The sequence below is a fragment of the Phycodurus eques genome, chromosome 5 (genome assembly GCF_024500275.1).
Source record: "Phycodurus eques isolate BA_2022a chromosome 5, UOR_Pequ_1.1, whole genome shotgun sequence".
In the NCBI taxonomy this organism is placed as follows: domain Eukaryota; kingdom Metazoa; phylum Chordata; class Actinopteri; order Syngnathiformes; family Syngnathidae; genus Phycodurus; species Phycodurus eques.
The window spans coordinates 2,405,712-2,426,107 of record NC_084529.1 but is presented as its reverse complement, the minus strand read 5'-3'; the positions used below and the strand labels follow the sequence as shown (position 1 = coordinate 2,426,107).

The 20,396-nt window shown below is 43.5% G+C and overlaps 1 protein-coding gene and 1 long non-coding RNA gene across 6 annotated transcripts in view; one reads left to right on the top strand and one right to left on the bottom strand.

Annotated features, from left to right (window-relative positions):
- The window catches only part of hipk2 (homeodomain interacting protein kinase 2), a 77,028-nt gene that overhangs the window by 18,777 nt on the left and 37,855 nt on the right, over positions 1 to 20,396 (bottom strand). For all 5 annotated transcript variants that reach the window (XM_061676808.1, XM_061676807.1, XM_061676809.1 and 2 more), the window contains exons 3-5: positions 4,943 to 5,066; positions 4,351 to 4,470; positions 3,092 to 3,178 (exon numbers count right to left, since the gene is read on the bottom strand). In XM_061676808.1, coding sequence (XP_061532792.1) covers positions 3,092 to 3,178; positions 4,351 to 4,470; positions 4,943 to 5,066 — 331 coding nt within the window. The remainder of the gene's footprint in view (positions 1 to 3,091; positions 3,179 to 4,350; positions 4,471 to 4,942; positions 5,067 to 20,396) is intronic.
- On the top strand, positions 454 to 4,483 carry LOC133402746 (uncharacterized). Its single transcript, XR_009768562.1, has 3 exons — positions 454 to 528; positions 1,672 to 1,800; positions 4,335 to 4,483. It is a non-coding gene; the product is annotated as an uncharacterized LOC133402746 (long non-coding RNA).

Below are 20,396 nucleotides of genomic sequence, written 5' to 3'. Positions count from 1 at the left end.
GCACACAAAAACAAACAAACAGATGAAGCGATGTCAATGAAAACACAACCTCATTAGTGAAAGTAATGATTTATTACAGCTCCTCTGCGCCCTGCCAACAAGCAAACTAAACAACGTGGAAAAGATTGGACTTGCTGTGCATCATTCCCTGTGTTGAAACAAGCACCAAGGTCATGATATAGCTGCTCTTTGTTTAAGCCAACACGATTGTCAGGCAGTGCGAGGACACTGGGAGCAGACAGGCAGCCTTGTTTACCGTGACATGCAGAGGAACAGGTCTGCTTTCATAAAGCTACAAGCGCTTATCTGCAGATGCGCTGCCAGTCAACACCGCAAAATCTGATGCAATTCTTTTTCCCCATGCATGTTATTCGCAGTTGTGGCCACACCTCCCTGGAGCGATAAAGGAATAATCTGCGGAATGGGGTGGGGAATAATCACGTTGTCCTCAGATAGTGGAAGAGATGACTTTGAGAAAGGCGCACATGCAGAGTTGGTCAATAAAACTAGAGAAGAACTATGGATCATGTGAGATTTTGTTACCATTCTATTCAAATATAATGATATCATTGTAATATCCTTCTATTTCGTTCTATATCTTTATACTGCGTATTATTCAAAATGATTATTATTTGATTAGCTCTTGAAATAATGCTGTTTTAGTGCCTCGCAATTAGGCACACAAAGTCTATTTTGAATAAAGTTACAAATATGGGCAGGATAGCCATAAGGAGGGGGAATGTTGGCCTTGCGTGTGAACAACTGTTGGATGGAGCCACATCTGCGTCTTGGGGAGCACTGACACGCCAATCAGGAGTGAAGACAGGGGTGGCAGATGGGGCACGCAAAACCGAAGGAGACGTGCGGCAAAGCGAGCAGGATGCTGACCTGCACGCAGCTCTCGAGTACGAATAAAACTGCCGAAGTGACGACAATAACAGACGAAAGAGGAGCACTAACAATGAGAGAGCGCATTCGCCCGCCAAAGCTCGACCATTTGTCGTCAGGGAAGTGAGTTCGTAAAGGGTGCGACTATGAGAGTTATAAAAGTCGGACGGTATAAAGTGGCGGGGGATCCGGTTCCATTGTGGTTGTACTGTATATAAGGTAGTAATGCACATTACAGAATGTCTGCCAATTGCCAGACAGTTCGACAGGAGGGAGACGTGTGCGTTCTCGCAGCTTTCGACTATTTGACACAATAGGTCAGTCGCATCATTAAAGAATTAAAGCGGAAGATAGTTTTAGTCATCCATTCTTTGTCACCTATTCCTTTTGTGACCTATACATAGGTCATATATAGAGCAATCGACTGTAGAGATTTTGAAGCATGGGAGCCCCGAGTAGAGTCAAGCATTCTGCCCTTCCTCCCACCTATAGGAGGCTTCCAATTCATTTCAGTTAGAAGGTCTCTGATTTACTCAAATTAGATATACTTGGGACTAATGCCTCGCCACATTTCCCACAACAGAAAGGAGGTTTATTATCTTCCTGGCATCCGCAGCCCTCTTGTCTTTCAGGGCCTTTAGCTATGTCATCCATTATACACGCAGGGACAGATGTCCACAACACAGACTTGTTTATTCGGGAGGATAGCGAGATGGGGCAAAGTCGGCGGTTTTGGACCACGTTACGCTTGTTCAGCTTTATCTACTCTATGTGTTTTCGTAGTAAGCTGAGTCGGGCCGCAACAGTGAGAGGAAGACGGGTGATGGAACTCGCGTCGGAGACAAAGATGACCCGGGGGATAGATCAACACTCGTGCAGGCTGCCTTCATTAAACTATGGGCTGCATGTACTGTAAGTGTGTTTGCATGGCAACTGTAAATTCAACAAGCCCAGGCAGTGATAAAATCTTGTACTGGCCGAGAGCGTGTCATTCCAGACAGGCCTCGGAGCCGCCACGGGCTCGACTGGACAACTGTAATTGTCCCCATCACTTATGTACCTGCATGTACCCACATGGACAGTTTCCAGAGGCTGCAGCTGCTCGTGCATCAAGATGAGCACATTTCAAAGCAAATAGTTCACCAGCTTTGTCGTTATCAGGGGCAGAATCAAGCAGCATATCAGACGGGACTCTCGGAGAGGCAAAGGGGCCTGGGAAAAATAATGTAACTTTCCATTCCCTTTGTCGTATCTGGTAGCAGAAGCAGTATTTGGCTGAGCGAGAGCAAACAAATGCTCACTATCATCTCGGTGTCAGGCATGTCCTATCAAAATGTCACGGCTACATGTGAAGTTTCCCACCGTGGAGGGGTGAGTTCACTGGGAGTCGCAAGGAAAAGTGACATTATGGCATCGTGTTCGTTGTCTATGTAGATTTATTTTTTTAAGTCACTTCCGGCTGTTACACAGTGCCATCAAAAAACATTCTCACTTATGACCTGGACAATTTTTGGTAAGATGAAAAGCACAAGCAACATTATGGATGCATTCGGGTTAGGATTTCTAATATCCATCCATCCATTTCCTGTACCGCTTATCCCCAGGGTCGCGGGCGTGCCGGAGCCTATCCCAACTATCTTCGGGCGAGAGGCGGGGTACACCCTGAACTGGTCGCCAGCCAATGGCAGGGCACACAGAAACAAACAACCATTCACACCTACGGGCAATTGACAGTCTCCAATCAACCTACCACGCATTTTTTTAGGATGTGGGAGGAAACCGGAGTACCCGGAGAAAACCCACGCAGGCACGGGGAAAACATGCACACAGGCTCCACACAGGCGAGGCCCGGATTTGAACCCCGGTCCTCAGAACTGTGAGGCAGATGTGTTCTAACCAGTCCTCACCGTGCCGCCGATTTCTAACATGGTACCAATATTTCTTTTAAGTTGTAAAGGGGATAAAAAGCTCCAATCCACAACATACCACTTTCTTGTGGGGGAAACAACCCAGCACAGTTTCTAATCTATGCCGTGGTGAGATGAACGGAATCACACTGCTTCTTAGAAATGTCATGAAATAACCCCATTACTCAAGTCTGGTATACTGTATGTCAATCCAGGATACATGATTTATTTTGCTTTTTTGTTTTTAGCTGACATGTCTGTTAAGAGTGGTGCTCTGTGATATTGAAACCACATACCTGGGCCATATCATCCAAGCAGTTGAAGATGTACTTGCGCGCCTCCTTGGACTTGATCCCTGTTTCTCCCTCATGGTCCTCAGGAGTCTGTTGGGGATATAAAGCAGATGTTCCTCTCACACCCTCAACACGCTTCCCCTCTAGACCCGCACTATTTATATCTGACTCATTGTCGCCTCTTGTCGCTGATGTACAGCAGGACTCATCTTGCCCACTGAGCAAAGCCCAGGGTCACATACAAACGCTCGTCTAACATCCTATGATTGGTGCAATGCTTGCAAATGCATGAGCAAATATACAGTTTGTTGCACAGGAGGTAGGGATGACTCACCAACCCGCGCAGATTACTTTTAATAAAGTATGCGCTGTACCGTATGTTTGCATGTGCATGTGTTTATGTGGTAACATGGTAAAAATGTTCAAAAATCACAATATCTTTGGTATATATATCCTTCCAAAAGTAATATTGCAAAAGATTGTTCACACTGAATACATGACGTTTAAAATACCATCTGCACAGCAACACAGCTGTTCATAGATTAGACACCATGACTTCATAATAAAGATAATCAGTGACTTTCTGCACATGACATTCTACAGGCTCAAGTTCAAGCACTCGTCACGTTGCTTTTAAGCACAGCTGTCACATGCTGTAGATATTGACACATACATGATACATCGAGAATAAATCACAGCCAGAGAAGAATGACAATACAAACATTGAATTGGGTCAGGAACTAAATAATAAAACTTGGAAGCACTGTGGTTAAAAATCATGTTCCAGGAAGAGATGTGTTTGATAATAAATTCTGAATTCTGAAATGCAATAGCATTTCCATGAAGCTCAATTTGGCAGGAAAAACAGTGAGGCAAATTCAGAAAAGCGTTTCAGGATAATAGCGGTCTCGTGGATAAAGTGGTGCACCCATCATGCCTTTTTCCTATCATACAAAACTGTATTTGCATTGTTCTTTTCTGCTTTAATGACAAGGACAATTATCCATTGGCACAAATGGTACAATATTACTTTAGGGAGAATGAGATGCCATCTAGACCTTTAACCCCATTGAAAATCTTTCACATGGTCTGCAAAGGACTTTGCGCAGTGGTCCGACTCGCTTATCACTGATACAAAATCTTGGCCAGAAATTCAAGCAAACAAACACTGTAACATTGTATAATTCGCTCCAAACTGTTGTGTGTGTGAGTGTGTATTCTTTGTGTTTTTTGTTCACGATTTTAGATGAGTTCGGATGTACCTTCAGTCTCCACAGAGGATAGGTGGAGTCTGTGTCTCTGTTGAAGAACCTGGTGGTCTTTGTCCCTGCGCTCAACAGATATTCTGCAGGCAGACCCTGAGTCTGTGAGATGTACCGGATCTTCAAGACAAAAAAAAAATAAAAAAACAAAAAAAAATAAAAAGTTCAAGGGTGCTGTTCTTTCTGTAGTTTGAGGACAAAGAAAGAACATTTGAGGAAACTAAGAATCCAAGCAACAGTTCAAATGTAGCAATGATTTACAAATGAGACATTTTGCCAAGCTTGTGTTCAATCTAACAAGTTTGCTTGGTGTTGAAGCAGAACTCTGCCATGATCTTGCCGTGGATTCTGATTGAGGGAATTCAGCAATGTCTCGCTCTGGAGCACAGGGGCCCACTAATTGGGCGAGTGGCACAGCGGCATATGTTCCTATAAACAGGGGTGTCGTGCAAGACTCAAGGGCTGTTGTGGGGATTGAAGCAACCCATAAAAAAATACAAATAAATCCCACTGACAGCACACATGTATGCTTATGAAGTGTGTGCAAGCATCCAAACAACCAATCATGTAAAGTCAACTGAGGGTCCAATACCTGATCGTACTCCGAGGCTCCAGGATAGAGTGGCCATCCCAAGAAGAGCTCAGCTATCACACAGCCAAGGGACCACATGTCTATCGCCTCGCAGAACGGCAGGCCCAGGATGATTTCCGGAGCTCTGTGTGGTGAAGGTGGTGGAGGAGGAGGAGGAGGAGAAGAAGAAGAAGAAGAAGAAGAAGAAGAAACATTGCATTAAAAAACAGACATAAATAAAGACCATCAGTTTCGGGGGGGGAGTTCCTCACTTATTTCTCATTATTTTTAATGTGATCACATTAGATGGAACTGCTCCTATCATAATAGAACTTTTCTGTGACTGACACTTATATTAAAACCTCATACACACACACACACACACACACACGTGTGACAGAAACGGCAGGCATGCAAAGAGCTTATTTTTCACACATAATGTGAGCTTGCTGAGAGACGCCAAATGTACTAAGTGAAAATTCAGAGCCAGAGAAGTGAGCGGTCCATAAATAGGAGCAATAATCTCAGAGATATAAACTAACGGCATCATCTTTCGACATAACTACACATTACTGACATGACAAAATGTATGATTTTTAAATAGATTTTCTTTTTTTTTTTTCTAGAACCGTGATTATCATCTACAATCGTCCATCTTCAGATGAGCCTGCACTACAAAAATCACAGAGCCCGACCAGAATAGGAACAAGAGGAGTGCTGAATCCTCGCTGACTTGGGGCTCGATGCGAGGTACAAACTGGATTGTGTAAGTCATTTGCAGGTACCCAGAGAAAACCAGCACAAACACCAGGAGAACATGCAAACTCCCCACCGTACATAAAACCTAAAATCGCTCGAGCGCACATGAAATTCATTCTCTTTTAGTTGGTTCCATTCATTTCAGTATGTTTGTGTCAATTTCTCACCTGGGCTTGTCCCAGTACATGCAGACGTACAGTGGTGCACAAAGATCAGGAGACGAGATAAATATCTATGATTAAATGAAAGAGGAGGATCATGTCCCACAACAGTCCTGAACCATTTCCAAATTCCAATTAACATGCCGTTATGGCCCATAGATATCTGAGCTGATACAAACACATATGCTGCCAAACTAAAAACACTTTCAAGTCGTTCCCAAGAGCACTCTCTCTCTCTCTCAATGTGGATGTTTTAGTTCAAATCTATTTCCCAATTGTGAAATTGAATTCCCAAAAGAGAGAAGCAAGCACAGTTGCTCTCCCATTTATCAATCTGGACTATTTAGCAGAAATATCCTTGATTATCCATGAATGGCATAACAGCAAAACATGGTGTGACTGATTATGGAGTAGCGTTGCCACTGTGGATTATCACTACCATGGTAAAAGTAAGGGAAACAAAGAACGTTGTAAACATTAGGGTGAATGACGCTGGACTTCTGAGGTCTGCATCGGGGGTGATTTGCATGTGGTCCAAAGTTAAATGAATATAAATAACCTAAAGAAGCAAAATGTTAAATGGGAGCTGCCCCTGCTTGCTATTGACTGCTAAATGACAGCAGGCTTAAATTAATTTACAGGTACACCGAAAGTAAGAATTTATAGAGACATCAACAAGTTAAGCATATTTTATTCAAACCACACATATCTAGCATCACTATTCAAACCTACTGCTGAAATGATCTTACTCTAAAAACACAGCATTAACCTGACAAAAATTCAATTAAAAACCAACAACTAAATATGTTACTTTTCTTTTAAGTACAATATTTACAATCTTTATTACATGAGTAGCAGAGGCTAGTACATGGGGCACCATTGGAGCAGCCACCAGGTCCAGAAAGCAGTTTTTGACACCATTGCACAAAGATAGAGACACCTTAACACACAAAAGGCCACATCTATAAAAGAACTTCGCCAGAGGCATCAAAGAGGCTGCAAGCAGGTGTGACCAGCAGTAACAGAGAAGGTTTGTTGAAAAGTGAGATGGACACCGGCGTGGTTCACCCAGAATGGCCTGTTAGTCTGGAATACCAGCCACCGTTTCACTATGGTGGACGGCAATACTCTAATATGGATCCTTACTTATTTCATGGCATAATGTTTTGCACTCACAAAACCCTGTTGGACAAAGACTTCTCTAGAGAACAGAGTTTAGGGGAAACATGCACACATAGCGCCTTTATCTCCTCGTCCTTCATTTCATAAGCAGTGACTCGACTGTCTTCTGTAACATACAGAAAATCATACGCAATTGAGCGGAGATGTGACAGTTGTGGTATTACGGTTGACGTCCAAGGCATAGACACTAGCTACTATAAACAAATGGGACATTAGGAAGTGATTAGTGCTTCAGCTTTAGTGAAAGGCGTAGTAGAGCTTCAAGGCCACATGAACTCTGCACCTGTGTGTGCTGGTGAAATGTGGTATGTTGACGTTATGCTTGGATCCATTTCAACCAAAACCTTCCTAGGTTACGCTCTAATGCACTGCTTAGACCGTTGGTATGGCTACGCTGCATGGGGCTGCCGATGCCGGAAGCTCCTCTGGTTCAGCGAGCCACGAAGATAAAGAGAACGAGGCGGGCACGAGAGAGACCAGAGTGACAGGAAAAAGAAGAGAGGGGAATGACATTGTTTCTCACGATATCAAACTACAAATGTAAATCAACATCTGCCAGTGCAATGCTGCCATCTCACCTGGCAGCAGCAGACCTTTCACTGGGACCAATAGAGAATCCCCCCCCCGCCCCCCCCCCCCCCCCCCCCCCCCCCCCCCCCCCCTTTCAATATTACTGCGAGTGGTTAATAATTCATGCAGAGTCTGTGTGATATAGTTTAGACTGGTGCCAAATTGCACCTTAGTTCCGAGCCTTTTTAGTACCTTTTAAAGTAACAAACATGGATATGAAGCCTTGTCTTAGCCAACAATACGTTTTCTGTCAGTGGTCTTTTCACCTGGCAAGAAACAATATTGAAGTGCTTGGATACAACAGCTGATAAAATTGACATTTAGCTGACACTGACGATTCATCACCATGTAATCTGCAGCACTTTAAATTCATCTGCAGATGGCATCACATAGCACCTTTTAATGGGATGTCTCATGGTGCGGCAATATGCCACATGCAGCACAGACCTTGTCCAAACCTTTGGTCAGGGTCTTTCTTCGGATTTCAACGTCCCTTGATAAATCCTTAGTGTTTGGGTTCAAGGCATGGGCCCTCACAAAAGACAGAGTGTATGGAAAAGACGAGAGAGTGCATGCTCACATCCTCCCAGCTGGCTTAGTCATTGATAAGACCAAGTCCCTTAGGGAGTCAGAGATGGCACCACTCATGAATGGAGCCTTTCTTAGCCCCCTCTCACCCATCCCCACAGTCAGGCCAGAAAATCCCTACATGCCCCCCCTGTTTCTACCTCACCCCCTCCATAGTACCCTTCTGCCAGCTAAACCCCCTTTCAAACACCTTCAAACTAGGGCATAGAGGGCCAGACTAGCCCTTCAAACCCTCCTCTCTGCCCTCTGCTTTGCTGAACCGTGCCTGTGCTTGGCTGGTCTGCAAGCCCACGCACACATTAACACACATGCGGACACACAGCTGACTTCACAGGCTGTGTGCATGTCAGGATGTATCCATCAGCCTGACCTTCCCTTAGCTTGGGTCCAGACGTGAGATTGATGGATCCCTGGAAGCCTAAAGCATTTACACACACAGAGTATAAACTCACAATCACACACAGAGACACACATATTCACATGGACATGGTACACAATCTATAGTAGGGGATTAGATCTCTTTCATTGCAGCTTCAAAGACTTCATCATTGGCCCTAATGTAACTATGTTTTTTTTTAAATAGCCAGTCAGGTTGTTATACTGTAGGTGTGCAGCATGTACTGTATACTGGATGTAAATAACATCAACGGAGAGAGAGAGAGAGAGAGAGTGAGAGAGAGAGAGAGAGAGAGAGAGAGAGCTAGCCACCAGTAACATGAAAAAGCACTTCATGAGAAAGGAGCCCATCAGTAACTGTCCTCTCGAGCATTTGCTTTCTTCTTTCCCTTTCCTCCCCTCGATTTGACTCTAACCCTCGCTCCATCCAGTGCTTTCCCCTCCCTAATGGAACAAGCTTGGGTCTGTGCTATGAATGGCTTCCTGGCTCTCCCTGGGTATTCATCTACATATTCATGCCCCCAAAGGTTCCTTCGCAGTCTTACTGAATGCAGACCATGGAGAAACATTTTTTTTCTAGCTATACTACACGGTGGTGTTGGACTGTGAAATCAATGTTTGGCCCTCCATCCCCTGCCACGCACCTGTGGCCTCCAGAAACCAACTCCATTCCCAGGCACGCTTATGCTCCAAGTCTTTCCGACTTCTCCACCTGCTCTCATAACTTGCTGTAGGAATTGTGTACGTGCCAGACATTAGATGCAGGGATCATGTAAATGCACATTTTTGCAGGCAATTTCCATTCTCAGAGCATCTGCTCCAGGTGGTTGAAGGAGGTAATGGAGGGGGGCTTAATCTGGACAAGGCAACCTTTTTCACAGACCTTGAGAAATGTTGCCTCACTCTCTTAGCAGGGGCGACATTCCCGATGCTCAAGGTCCTGAAAACAGTCCTCCTCCTCCTTTTTTCCTTCCTCACTCTGAGAAAAACTGAAAAGTGAAAGTGCTGACAAGGCAGCCACTGCTTAACCTGTAAAAGTACAAGCAGTCCCAGTGGAGTGCGCAATGCATTACAACAAGACAAGTCAAAGCATGGGACAAAAAAGGGAAGCAGAGTGAGGGATAGGCACATCACATTAAATACGCAGCTGTCATGAAATAGCAGGCTATTCACAACAGGGCTTGCTTGAAAAGGTAAAATTGCAGACGTGTCAACGGTTCAAAAGAAACTGTTACGGTAATACTTCTAATATGTCATTATACGGTGATGTAAACTATGAATTACTGATCTCACATGCTTTCATTGGTTGAGCCAACACAGCTTGACGTACAGTCTAGCGAAGGAGAGCAGTCAAGTACTGAAAGGTGTTTTTTCCTCTCTCCTCTTTCAGGTAGTAACATAATGAGGTACTGCTCATCAGAGAGCCACCAGCTATTTTAAACACGGTACAAACTTAAGTTCTATTTTCAGTGTCACCACATATACAGTACGAGACATGACCGGCTTTTCAAATCTTTGTAGCCGAGATATAGACTTTATATGAGGTTTGCGGACTAAAGTATTGGGACTTTTGGAAATTATAACAATGGGAACTGATAATGGATGCATTTGTACATGCGGTGGACTTTCTCCAGCCCCCTGCTGTAAAAGTACATGTTACACTGGTTTCAGGGGACCAACCCCTTAAAGATGGGCTGTATATGTGGAGCCACTCACTCGCTCACTTTCTAAGGATTTATGATTGGTTAATGATGGGAATTTGTCACAGAGTGATCCTTGAGAGCAGATGTAGGGAGCACAGAGAGAATGTCTCCAGCCTTTTGCAACACTATTACGTTAGTGGACTGACTGTAAGACAGTATTAGCCCAGTCTGTACTGGCCAGACTTTGACCAAAGCCTGAGGCATGTGTCCAGCTTTGTCATACTTTTGTCTGTATGTAGTCAGGCTTCTGAGGAAATTAAGATCTGAAATTCGTATCACATTCTGATATTTAAAAGTACATACTAGTACAGGGATACATTTTTAGGGAAAGTTTTCAACGCTTCAAAATGATGGCCGTGTACCCTTTATACAGTCCCGATTATGCAGGACCACACAACGAGCAAGCTATTGTGGACTAAAGCCAAACTAAAAAGCGGGAATGCAAACAGACGATAATGCATCCTTACAAGCAGTCAGTCAACCAGCTTAACCAGCTGGTGTGCCTGTCAGGGAGGCTGAGATGCATCACCGAAGCAGGCGGGGGGCGGAGGGGGCATCTTGGGCAGTTACGCAGCAGGATAACTGTGGAGATGGCACAAGCGGTCAAGTCAGACAGATGGAATTTGACTGCTTGCAAAGGGAGGATGCTAAACTGAGGCCTTGATCGCTTTGGAAAATTAAAGCATATGACACATTTAAATACATTCTGCTCCACCTCCATCAGCATCAGACAAAAAAAAGAAACAGACAGACAAACAAGACAGCACAGACCCTTTGACAAACCTGGACAATTCATTCACTGGACTAAAATATTGCTATTATAATTAGAGGGAGTAAAAATATGATTCAACCCTTTGTAACTACAGTCAATCGCTTTGTTTTTGTTGTATACTGAAGACATTTGGGTTTCAGATCAAAAGATGAATATAAGACAAAAGTTCAGAATTCCACCTTTCATTTCATGGTATTTACATCTAGATGTGTGAAACAACTCAGGACAGAGCAACTTTTGTTTGAAGCCACGCACCTTTCAAGTGAGCAAATGTATTAGAACAGACATGATTAAATTAACTTAACGTGAATAACATTTAATATTTGATGGCATAACCCTTGCTTGCAATGACTGCATCAAGCGTGCGACCCATTGACTTCCCCAGACTGTTGCATTCTTCATTTGAAATGCTTTTCCTTTCTTTTCTTGTTTGTTTCTGGGGGTTTCTCCCTTCAGTGTCCTATTCAGGAGGTAAAATGCATGCTCTATGGGGTTAAGGTCCGGTGATTGACTTGGCCAAGACCTTCCACTTTCCCCCCCAGATGAAGTCCTTTGTCCTTTGAACCATTTTGTTTGGTAGTTTACAGAAAAATGCATCCAAACTAATCGGGAGAAGCTTCATCATGCAACAAGACAATGACCCAAAACACACTGCCAACACAACAAAGGACTTCATCAGAGCCCTTCTGGGTTTATATTCCATGAGCATTTCTTTCATGTATTCAGGACCTAAACCATTTGATTTATAGACCAGTAGCAGAACTTTAAAATCTATTCTGAAGCTGACTGGAAGCCAGCGTAAAGACTTTAGAATTGGAGTAATATGCTCTGACCTCTTTGTTCTGGTCAGAACCCGAGCTGCAGCATTCTGAATGAGCTGCGGCTGTTTAATGCTCTTTTGGGGGAGTCCAGTCAGAATACCATTACAATAGTCTACTTTTGAGATAAAAGCACGGATGAGCTTCTCCTGGTATGCTTGGCACATGCAACCTGACTTTCACTCTGGATATGTTCTTCAGATAGTAGAGGGCAGTTTCGGTAATTGATTTGATATTGATTTGAAAGTCAGGTCGGAATCTATCAGTACACCAAGGTTTTGGACTTGGTCTATGGTTTTTAAAGAGAGTGACTCCAGTTATTTACTAACAGCAATCCTCTTTATTGCCAAACACAATTATCTCAGTTTTGGTGTGGTTTAATTGAATACAACTTTGGCTCATCCAGTTATATATCTGTTTTAGAGAGTGACACAACACCTCAATTGGACGATAGTAATCTGGAGACATGATGATGGCTTAACAGATCAAAATCGACAATTGCTTATCTGTGCATCTCATACTTTATTTTCCTCGACAAGTCTCAAAGCATTTGTGTGATTTCTGTTTAGTTTCTTTCAGCCCGACTGGAACAGGTTTGGAGGGTTACTGCATCAATATATCCAATTCTACTGATTTTGAGAGGCTAACAAAGAGATCAAGCTATACCGGGAGAGAGCAGGGAGCAGTCGGGTTCTTGGTTGTGTGGTAAGGGACCCAGTGGAGATCCTGAGATTCCATTCGAAACGCAGTGCCTGCACCACAGAGACGTCAGCTTTTTGTCACAGCGACATATGCACACAAAACAATGTCATACACTTTCATTCATTAACATGGCTGCGTCTGACTCGAGGCTTTACGGGAAATACAATACCTTTCTATCCCACTATTATTTCAATACCCTCTTCCTTCCTCCCAGTCAAAAAGGGCAGTAACATCATATCCTTCCTAATCAGGTTGACTTAAGGTGTGACATGAAATCTTGTGGCTCAAGGCTTCAAGAAAAAGCTACGAGGTCACTGTGAACTGGAACTAAAGCTAACCCAGGCCTGATGGCGCTGGTTCTCATCTTTGCCCTCTATGACAGGGACAAGGAATCTGGACGTGATTACATCTGTGGGTACGTGCGTGCCCATGCATGATATGACAGCATGCCACACTTTATGGTAAATATATGCACTGACCCAGTGTGCGGCATGTAGGCTCACTGTTAATTATAGACTGACAGACACCGACTTTATCCCATCCATTCATTGGACACAACATTAGTACACTTGAACAAGCTAATGAGATGCAACACACGAGCTGTATGAAAAAAGATGCCTTTACATAAGATTCCTCTGTCAAAGCCAAACATCTGTGTCCTATAGATCAACATAAAACTAACAGAAAAAGCTAAAGTCCTGGATCACCAATATTAAGTTGTTTAAAGATTTGTGGATATCAACTGTTTAGTTTTTGATGCTGCAGTAAACATTCTTATAGTAACTTCCTATTGTAACTTGGCTAACTTTCTCAGTAAGCTAGGGTGAATGATGCCCAGGAAACTGTAACCACAATAATTAACAATACTGTTCGCTGATGACAATCAAAGCTATCAATTTTGATTTTTTTTTGCACTGCATTTTTGGGACACAGCTCTTAGATTGTAATGTTGCGATTGGTGAGGGCACGCATAGCAATAGGATATATGCAAGTCATTACACAAACACGTCCTTCAGCGCGTCCTTTGGGAGAGGTACAAACTCTGCTGCCTTTTTTCCTTCAGACTTGTGTCCCAATGTCTGCTGTGCCTTCACACATACACTGCTGCATTCTTCCCTGGCAAGAATTAGAAATGTCAACACGTAGAGAAATAACTACAGAATTATTGAGGCTTTATGGAAGAATTTGGACGACCGGGCGCCTTCCTTGCAGCCTGGTCAGAAGACTGTCTGCCTGCCTGCTTGAGGCAAACAGGAGTATGAAGGGTGTGTTTAACAGTATAAAAATATGCTCAGCAAATAAGAGTAACAAGCAGAAATATTTCCAAATTGTGTAACAAAGTCTGTGACATTCTGTAAAACTATGTTTCTGTTGCATGGTGGAATATTAAAAAGATTTGTGTTCAAAACAATCACAGTCGCAAGTAATTCATTTGACCTAGAAATGGTGCGGTGCGGTCATTTGAAGGCATACAGTTAATCACCGCTCAATGATGACACCCTTGCAGTCACTTTCATTCCCTTTTATTATATGCAGAGATTATTTTCTATAAGGCAAAGCATGACAAACAATGAAAGCACAATCAGCGTTTGTTATGCTGATGTCATTTCAAGGAAAATAATTATATTCCTTGTCAATGTAGTCTACTTGAAGATTCAATTATTATGAGCAAAATGACACCTTATTTGTGGCTGTTGTGGACTCAACCAGAGAGACAGCTTTGATTCTGTGACAGTCATTTCTAACAAAATTCAAATCGGAGCCTGTCGTGTGAATTTTATTCAATCCCAGCAATACATTTTGGTTGAAATTGAATTTACATTAGCTTTGACTTGTTAGCAACCTGTTAGATAAAGAGTGGAGAACTGAAAATGGTTTGCTAAATAATTCGTAATTGTAAGGACAAAGGGGGTAAGTGGGGGTTAACAAATTAGGAGATAAGCACACATCTCATCAGATGTTTTTCAAAGTGGCTACGAATAGAAGCGTTGATTATTTTTATTTTGCTTGTGCATTATTCTACTATGCCCTGAAATTGGCTGGCGACCGGTCCAGGATGCAGCCCGTCTCTTCGCCAAGTCAACTGGGATCGGCTCCAGCTCACCCACGACCTCAGTGAGGACGGGCCGAGTGGATGGATGGATCATTCTACCTTTAAACTGAAAATGATAGCATTATGAATTTGCTTTCACTGTATTAAAAAGCTGCATTTTCTACTGACTGTTCAATGCAGCCGGTCACAATGAAGTTATATTTCAAAGGCCAGTAAAACTCAAAAGACAACGTGGTGTTTGTTTTAGATATGATTAAACATACATAAATTAAGATTTGATAAGAATGTATTATTTTGTAACTTAAAATGTTTTTTTTTTTTTGTCTTGGCTCACTTGGACAAGAGGGAACATCTTCACAATCTCCACACATTCTTGTTGTGGATGTGGAGCGCTGTACACTTTAAAGTACATGCACAGACTTTGGAGCAAGTGCTCTCCGAGCAGTGCTCATCATGAATTATAAACTCGTACTAAACATTCACCATTCCAAAAGGTGGGAAATCAAAACACTGAAGACTGGTGACTTTCCTTTCCCTTTTTTGTTTGTGCCCCCTTTTCTTCTCTTCAGTTTGTGAGCAGTGGCGGGTGCTGCTGGATGAATTCCAAAAGGACACAGTGTGAAATGAGCACAGCTTGGACCCCACACATCCCGAGCACAGCCACTGAGATCCCTTCTCCCTTCTCCCTGACGCGTTGGGCAGCATTGGCTGGTGGAAAAGAAATAGGACCAATGGGAATTCAAGTGGCGGGAAAAGGAGAGGGAGGAAGAGTGTGGGGGTTGAGACAGCAAAGGGGCGGGCAAGGGAGTGGTGCCTCAACTCCATGATGCACTTGAACCGACCCTTTGGCTAAAACTGCACAGGAAACCTTAGGAATAAACACTTTCTGTCATCTCCTGCTGACAAAGCTCCTCTCAGCTGAGTGCCAATGTGACCGTTCCTTGTCCTCATCAGTTTGTGTTGCACATTCCAGATGCAAAAGAGTGTGCCCGCCTTTAAACAGGAAATTCGTCACTGTGTTATTTCTTTCATTGGGAAGTCATTGACCGGGTGGCCAAAAGAGGGCCACAGCAAGCGCCTGTTAGACGCAGGCGTAACACGTGAGCGTCACCACAAATTATACATGTTTCCTCTCTTTTAATAAGTACACATGGATACACATGAGCGCACCCATCTCACAGACATCACTGCTAACAGCTGCATCCCCGAGGCCTTTGCTATCTCCAGCCCAAACACACACTCGCATCAGCCACATTCCACAGTCCTCGCAGGCCCCGAGGGCAGCTTTGCAGCTGAGCATCCAGTGGGCCGCTGCGGCTGTTGATGCCTGCTTCCGTCCCGTTCTCCCTTCCTCCCTCCTCACCATTACTGTGCACACCTCAAAGCAGGACACATCATGCTCACTGGCTGCCTAATTATTGTAAATGGTGTTCTCCAGAAAATGTTCTGCTTCCACTGAGTTATTATTCCAACAAAAGAGGTCAAAAACCAGCGGGATGACCAACAGGAGGGACAGTTTCAAATGCTCAATAAAATCTCACAATAATATTAATTCAATCAAGTCTTTTAAAATAACCCAGACGACAGTTCCTTTTTCTCAATACGCTGCATTAGGTTTTCTATGAAATGTTACTAACTTGTTACAAAAACTGCCTAAAATTAACCAGTTGACTGAGCTTCGCGGTGTAGGCTGAGGCTCGCAACGCGGCAGACGCTACACATCGTGAAAGCTTCCTTTGCACAATATAATCTTATTCCAAGTGCTGCATTGAGTTGACTGGTCATTCATTTTAACAAAGTTAAGACACACGCCGCCATTGGGCACAAGCACATCACCGTGCGCATTCTTCTTCGTTGGCTTACGCCGCTGCGTCAATTGTTTTTCGCCACTTCTTCTTCGCGGCTGGAGGACTAGGCATCGAAACCGGGAACCGAAATGTTTCAATTTCAACGGTTCCGGGAGAACCAGAACGTTAGTCCCGGTTCCAATCGGTTCTCGATGCCAAACCCTAGTGTGCATAGAGACAACTGAATTAGGTCTCAAGAAATATGAAATAGATATTCTGAAATCTCTACGTGCGTTACAGCGATATTGTGGTTAAAAAAAAAAAAAAAAGCAGGGTAAATGGAGAGAAAACCTGAACCCACACAAACAGCCAGTGATACATTTCAATGTTTGAATGTCAACGTGTGTTCAGATGCCTGTGTATTAGAGATCATTCATGCGTGTCTGTAAATAGTGATGGCTCCGTTTCATCATTTCAGCAAATGCCAAGCCAGTCTAACTGCATACGTCTCGGGCCATTTCCATATCTGTAAATAGAGACAGACCGTCTCCCATTAAAGCATCTCCTTCATTGTGCCTAGAGAGCCCAAGTAACACAAACGTGTCCACGAATGTGCACATTGCATCTCTGATGAGCTGACACAGAAAAACAAATCTATCATGGGGGGGTGGGCAATGGAAGAGATGGAAAATGTGTGTGCAGATAGACGCGCATTGTTGTAGACAAACACATACACACACAAACAGTGCGTAAAGTGCACCACTCCTCTCAAACAGACCTGTGACACAAAAACCTCAAAGGCATGCAAGCTTATATCTCAGCAGATCCCCTGAAATGGAGAGCAGCCCCCAAAGAGCTCCCTGGTGCTCGACGTGTCACATTCAATTAGTTCCACAAAGAGAGTCTACCGCCACCAAAAAGGAAGACGGGAACTCATTTCTGAATTCCTCTCCAGTATCTGCTTTGAAATCTAGATCAGGAGGCTATGTTGGACTGCTGGGACCCTGGATGTAAACCGTCTCGAGCCGTGCCAGTCAAGATGAGCTCCGCCTCGTAGATTAGACTCTGCTCAGGTTTATCAACTCGAACAGCTTACTCTGTATCTCACCATTAGCGCCCCTTCCTGTTGTTTGCTTTCCTCCAGCTTTCTCCCGCTACTATACAGGCCCCCCAAGACAAAAAAAGGGGAACATATCAGCCTGAAAAAGCTGATGAAAGCAGCATAGGGAATGTGTGAATACAATATCACGCAATGGCATAAAGGTAAGCCACAGAGGTAGGCTTATATCTGGCAGAATAATTTTGGTGTGAGTGTTCTGTTCCTTTCCATGGCAACATAAGGATACAAAATACGCGAGTAACTAAAATAGACATTTTACACCTAGATACCCACTTATATAATGTATTTTCCTAAAGCGTAAACAGGAGCCACTCATAAGATTATTATTAAGCTGTGAAATGGACTGTGACATCTATTCAAGTCTGCACTTTCTGCATTATTGTAAGACCATGTTGATATATATATATATATATATATATATATATATATATATATATATATATATATATATATGCAGCTGATGCAGTTCATCTGCTCTGCTAATTTGCCAGATTGGATACACACCCGTGGCAGAAATGCAAACTGAATCAGAGTGTATCGTAGCTTATCTGTGCTCACTGGAACCAAACAAAACTGCAACACTTATTGGTGACAATAGTAAAGGTAATGGGCATCACTTGCTGTTTTCTTTTCCTGAGGATTTGTTAAAGTAGGCATCACGCCAGGTGACTACTTGACACTTATCAACTAGTAATTTGAGGATATTTGTCATTTGGATTCATGCATTAGTCACTGAGAAATGACATATCTTGACATCTCAACAAAGGGGTGTAGGGGTGGTGAGCTTAGCATCTTTATGTGGAACTGCTTCGGTCAAACAGTCAAGGTGAATCCATCTTCTCATCTGAGTGCAGTAAAGCAAACGCTACCAGAATACAAGCTCAGCTAGTTCATGATTTCCCTACAGAAACAAATGCAACATACCCGCCATCATCTAGCTGTTTATCCTGTGACTGATCTTGTCATTAACTACACACAGACATCCAAGGTGATGTGCCACATCCAAAATACAGTTCGGGCTGACTGTGTAGCTGCTTCTCGACTTGAATGCTGTGTTCCATTTTATGAACTAAAGCCCATTGTCTAAACCTAGAAAATGGGCCATCTAGTCAATCAAGCACAAGCGAGAGAAGTGTCAGACAGGGGGTAGAGACATCACTAGTGGAGATTTGCTAGCAATGGTGGAAAGAGGGCATGGCTGTCATAGAAGTAAGAGAAAAGTCTTGATAGTCACTGATTTGCTAATTACTGTATGCAAATCCAAACAATCACAGTAAATGCCTGGGCTTTGGCACTAGTTAATTGCCATAACAATAAGAAAGGAGAGCTTCCTTTGAGCACAGGAGCAAATTAAACATTAGTTGGGAGGATTTGTTTTTCTTCCCCCCTCCGCGACCAAGGGATGTTATAATTACCCTGAAACCAGCACATCAGCACTTTGCACACGATGTGACCCACTCTCTCGGCGTGGCAGAGGAAAACAAATGTTTTTCATATTTTTGTAGCAAAGAGGGTGTGTAGGTGTACCCAAAGGGATGGGGGCAGTGAAGGGCATGGAGAAGGATGAGAGCAGAAAGCGAGGGCTGGGGGAGGACAGAGATGGAGAGACACACAGAAGGATAATGTGTGTGTGGGGGGGGGGGGGGGGGGAATGCTAGCCCGCCACTCTAAACACTCCATGCTGGTCGCAAGACATCAAAATATACACCCACTATTAGGACATTGACCCCACCACTCTCCTTTGCCCTTTTCCCCTCATTTTTAGCAGACATGGTACACTGGGCAAGAGAAACACAAACCAAGGAAATGAAACGAGAACAATGAAAGCCTAGCAAATGTGTGCGACCAAAGGGTTACGTCGGCATGCATTTCATCAATGCGGGCCTGTGCAGTCGAGCATGATGCAGGCGAAACAAACAAGGCTACAGCGAGACGCTACAAGCCTGACGAGACATCCTTGGGTCTGTTCTCCTCTGGGGGAGCGAGACGGAGACCCTGATCCAGTCAGGAGTGCTGACAACAGGCCTTGAGCGATGTGACACGTCCCGGATGACTGCTGGGCTCTACGCTTGATCTTTGTCTGAGGGCAGCCACAGAGCTGGACACACTCACCCAGTCGGTCTAACCTAAATGTTCATTCAAAGGGCCCGTCCGTCTCTCCCCGCAGACAGACCCTGCCTCTATCTGTCTATTTCTTACCATTTTGTCTGTGTGAGCCTGTGCGAATATGTCTGGCTGTTTGTAGGTCAGATAGGCCCACCTTGTAGCACACTGCATGGCTGTGTGAACACATATGAGTCAATGAGCATGTCCTGGAAAGCTAATCACCCAGCACAGTTGAATGTTTGTGTTTGTACACACAGATGTGAATACAGCTGCATGTATGTCAACACAATCGCACGTGAATTTGGTAGGAAATCATACAAAAACAGGAAGTACTATATATATATATATTTGCACCTCCAAAACAATGGAGAGTTCTTCCACAACACACGCCTTAATAATTCAAAAGGTTAAGGCTATACATTTCACATGAAAATAATTTTTAGGTAACCAAAAATGTGCCACTTTTCGATTGCATTTTCGATTCTTTTTGTACAACATCCTAGAAAACACTCCTCACATGTACAGTTTAGGCAAAAATTATTTATACCCGGGCAAGCAAAGTTTTTATTTGGTGAATTTAGGGCTGTTCCATTACGGCCAAAATAATAATCACGATTATTAATCACAATTATTCCTACACGTTATACTCTTAACTGCCTCCCTCCATTAGCCACACAAGCCATGTAAATAGCACCAGTAACTGTACAGGTCCACAAGCAATTGCTCGTTTTTGTGAAATCAGCATTGAAGCGATCCAT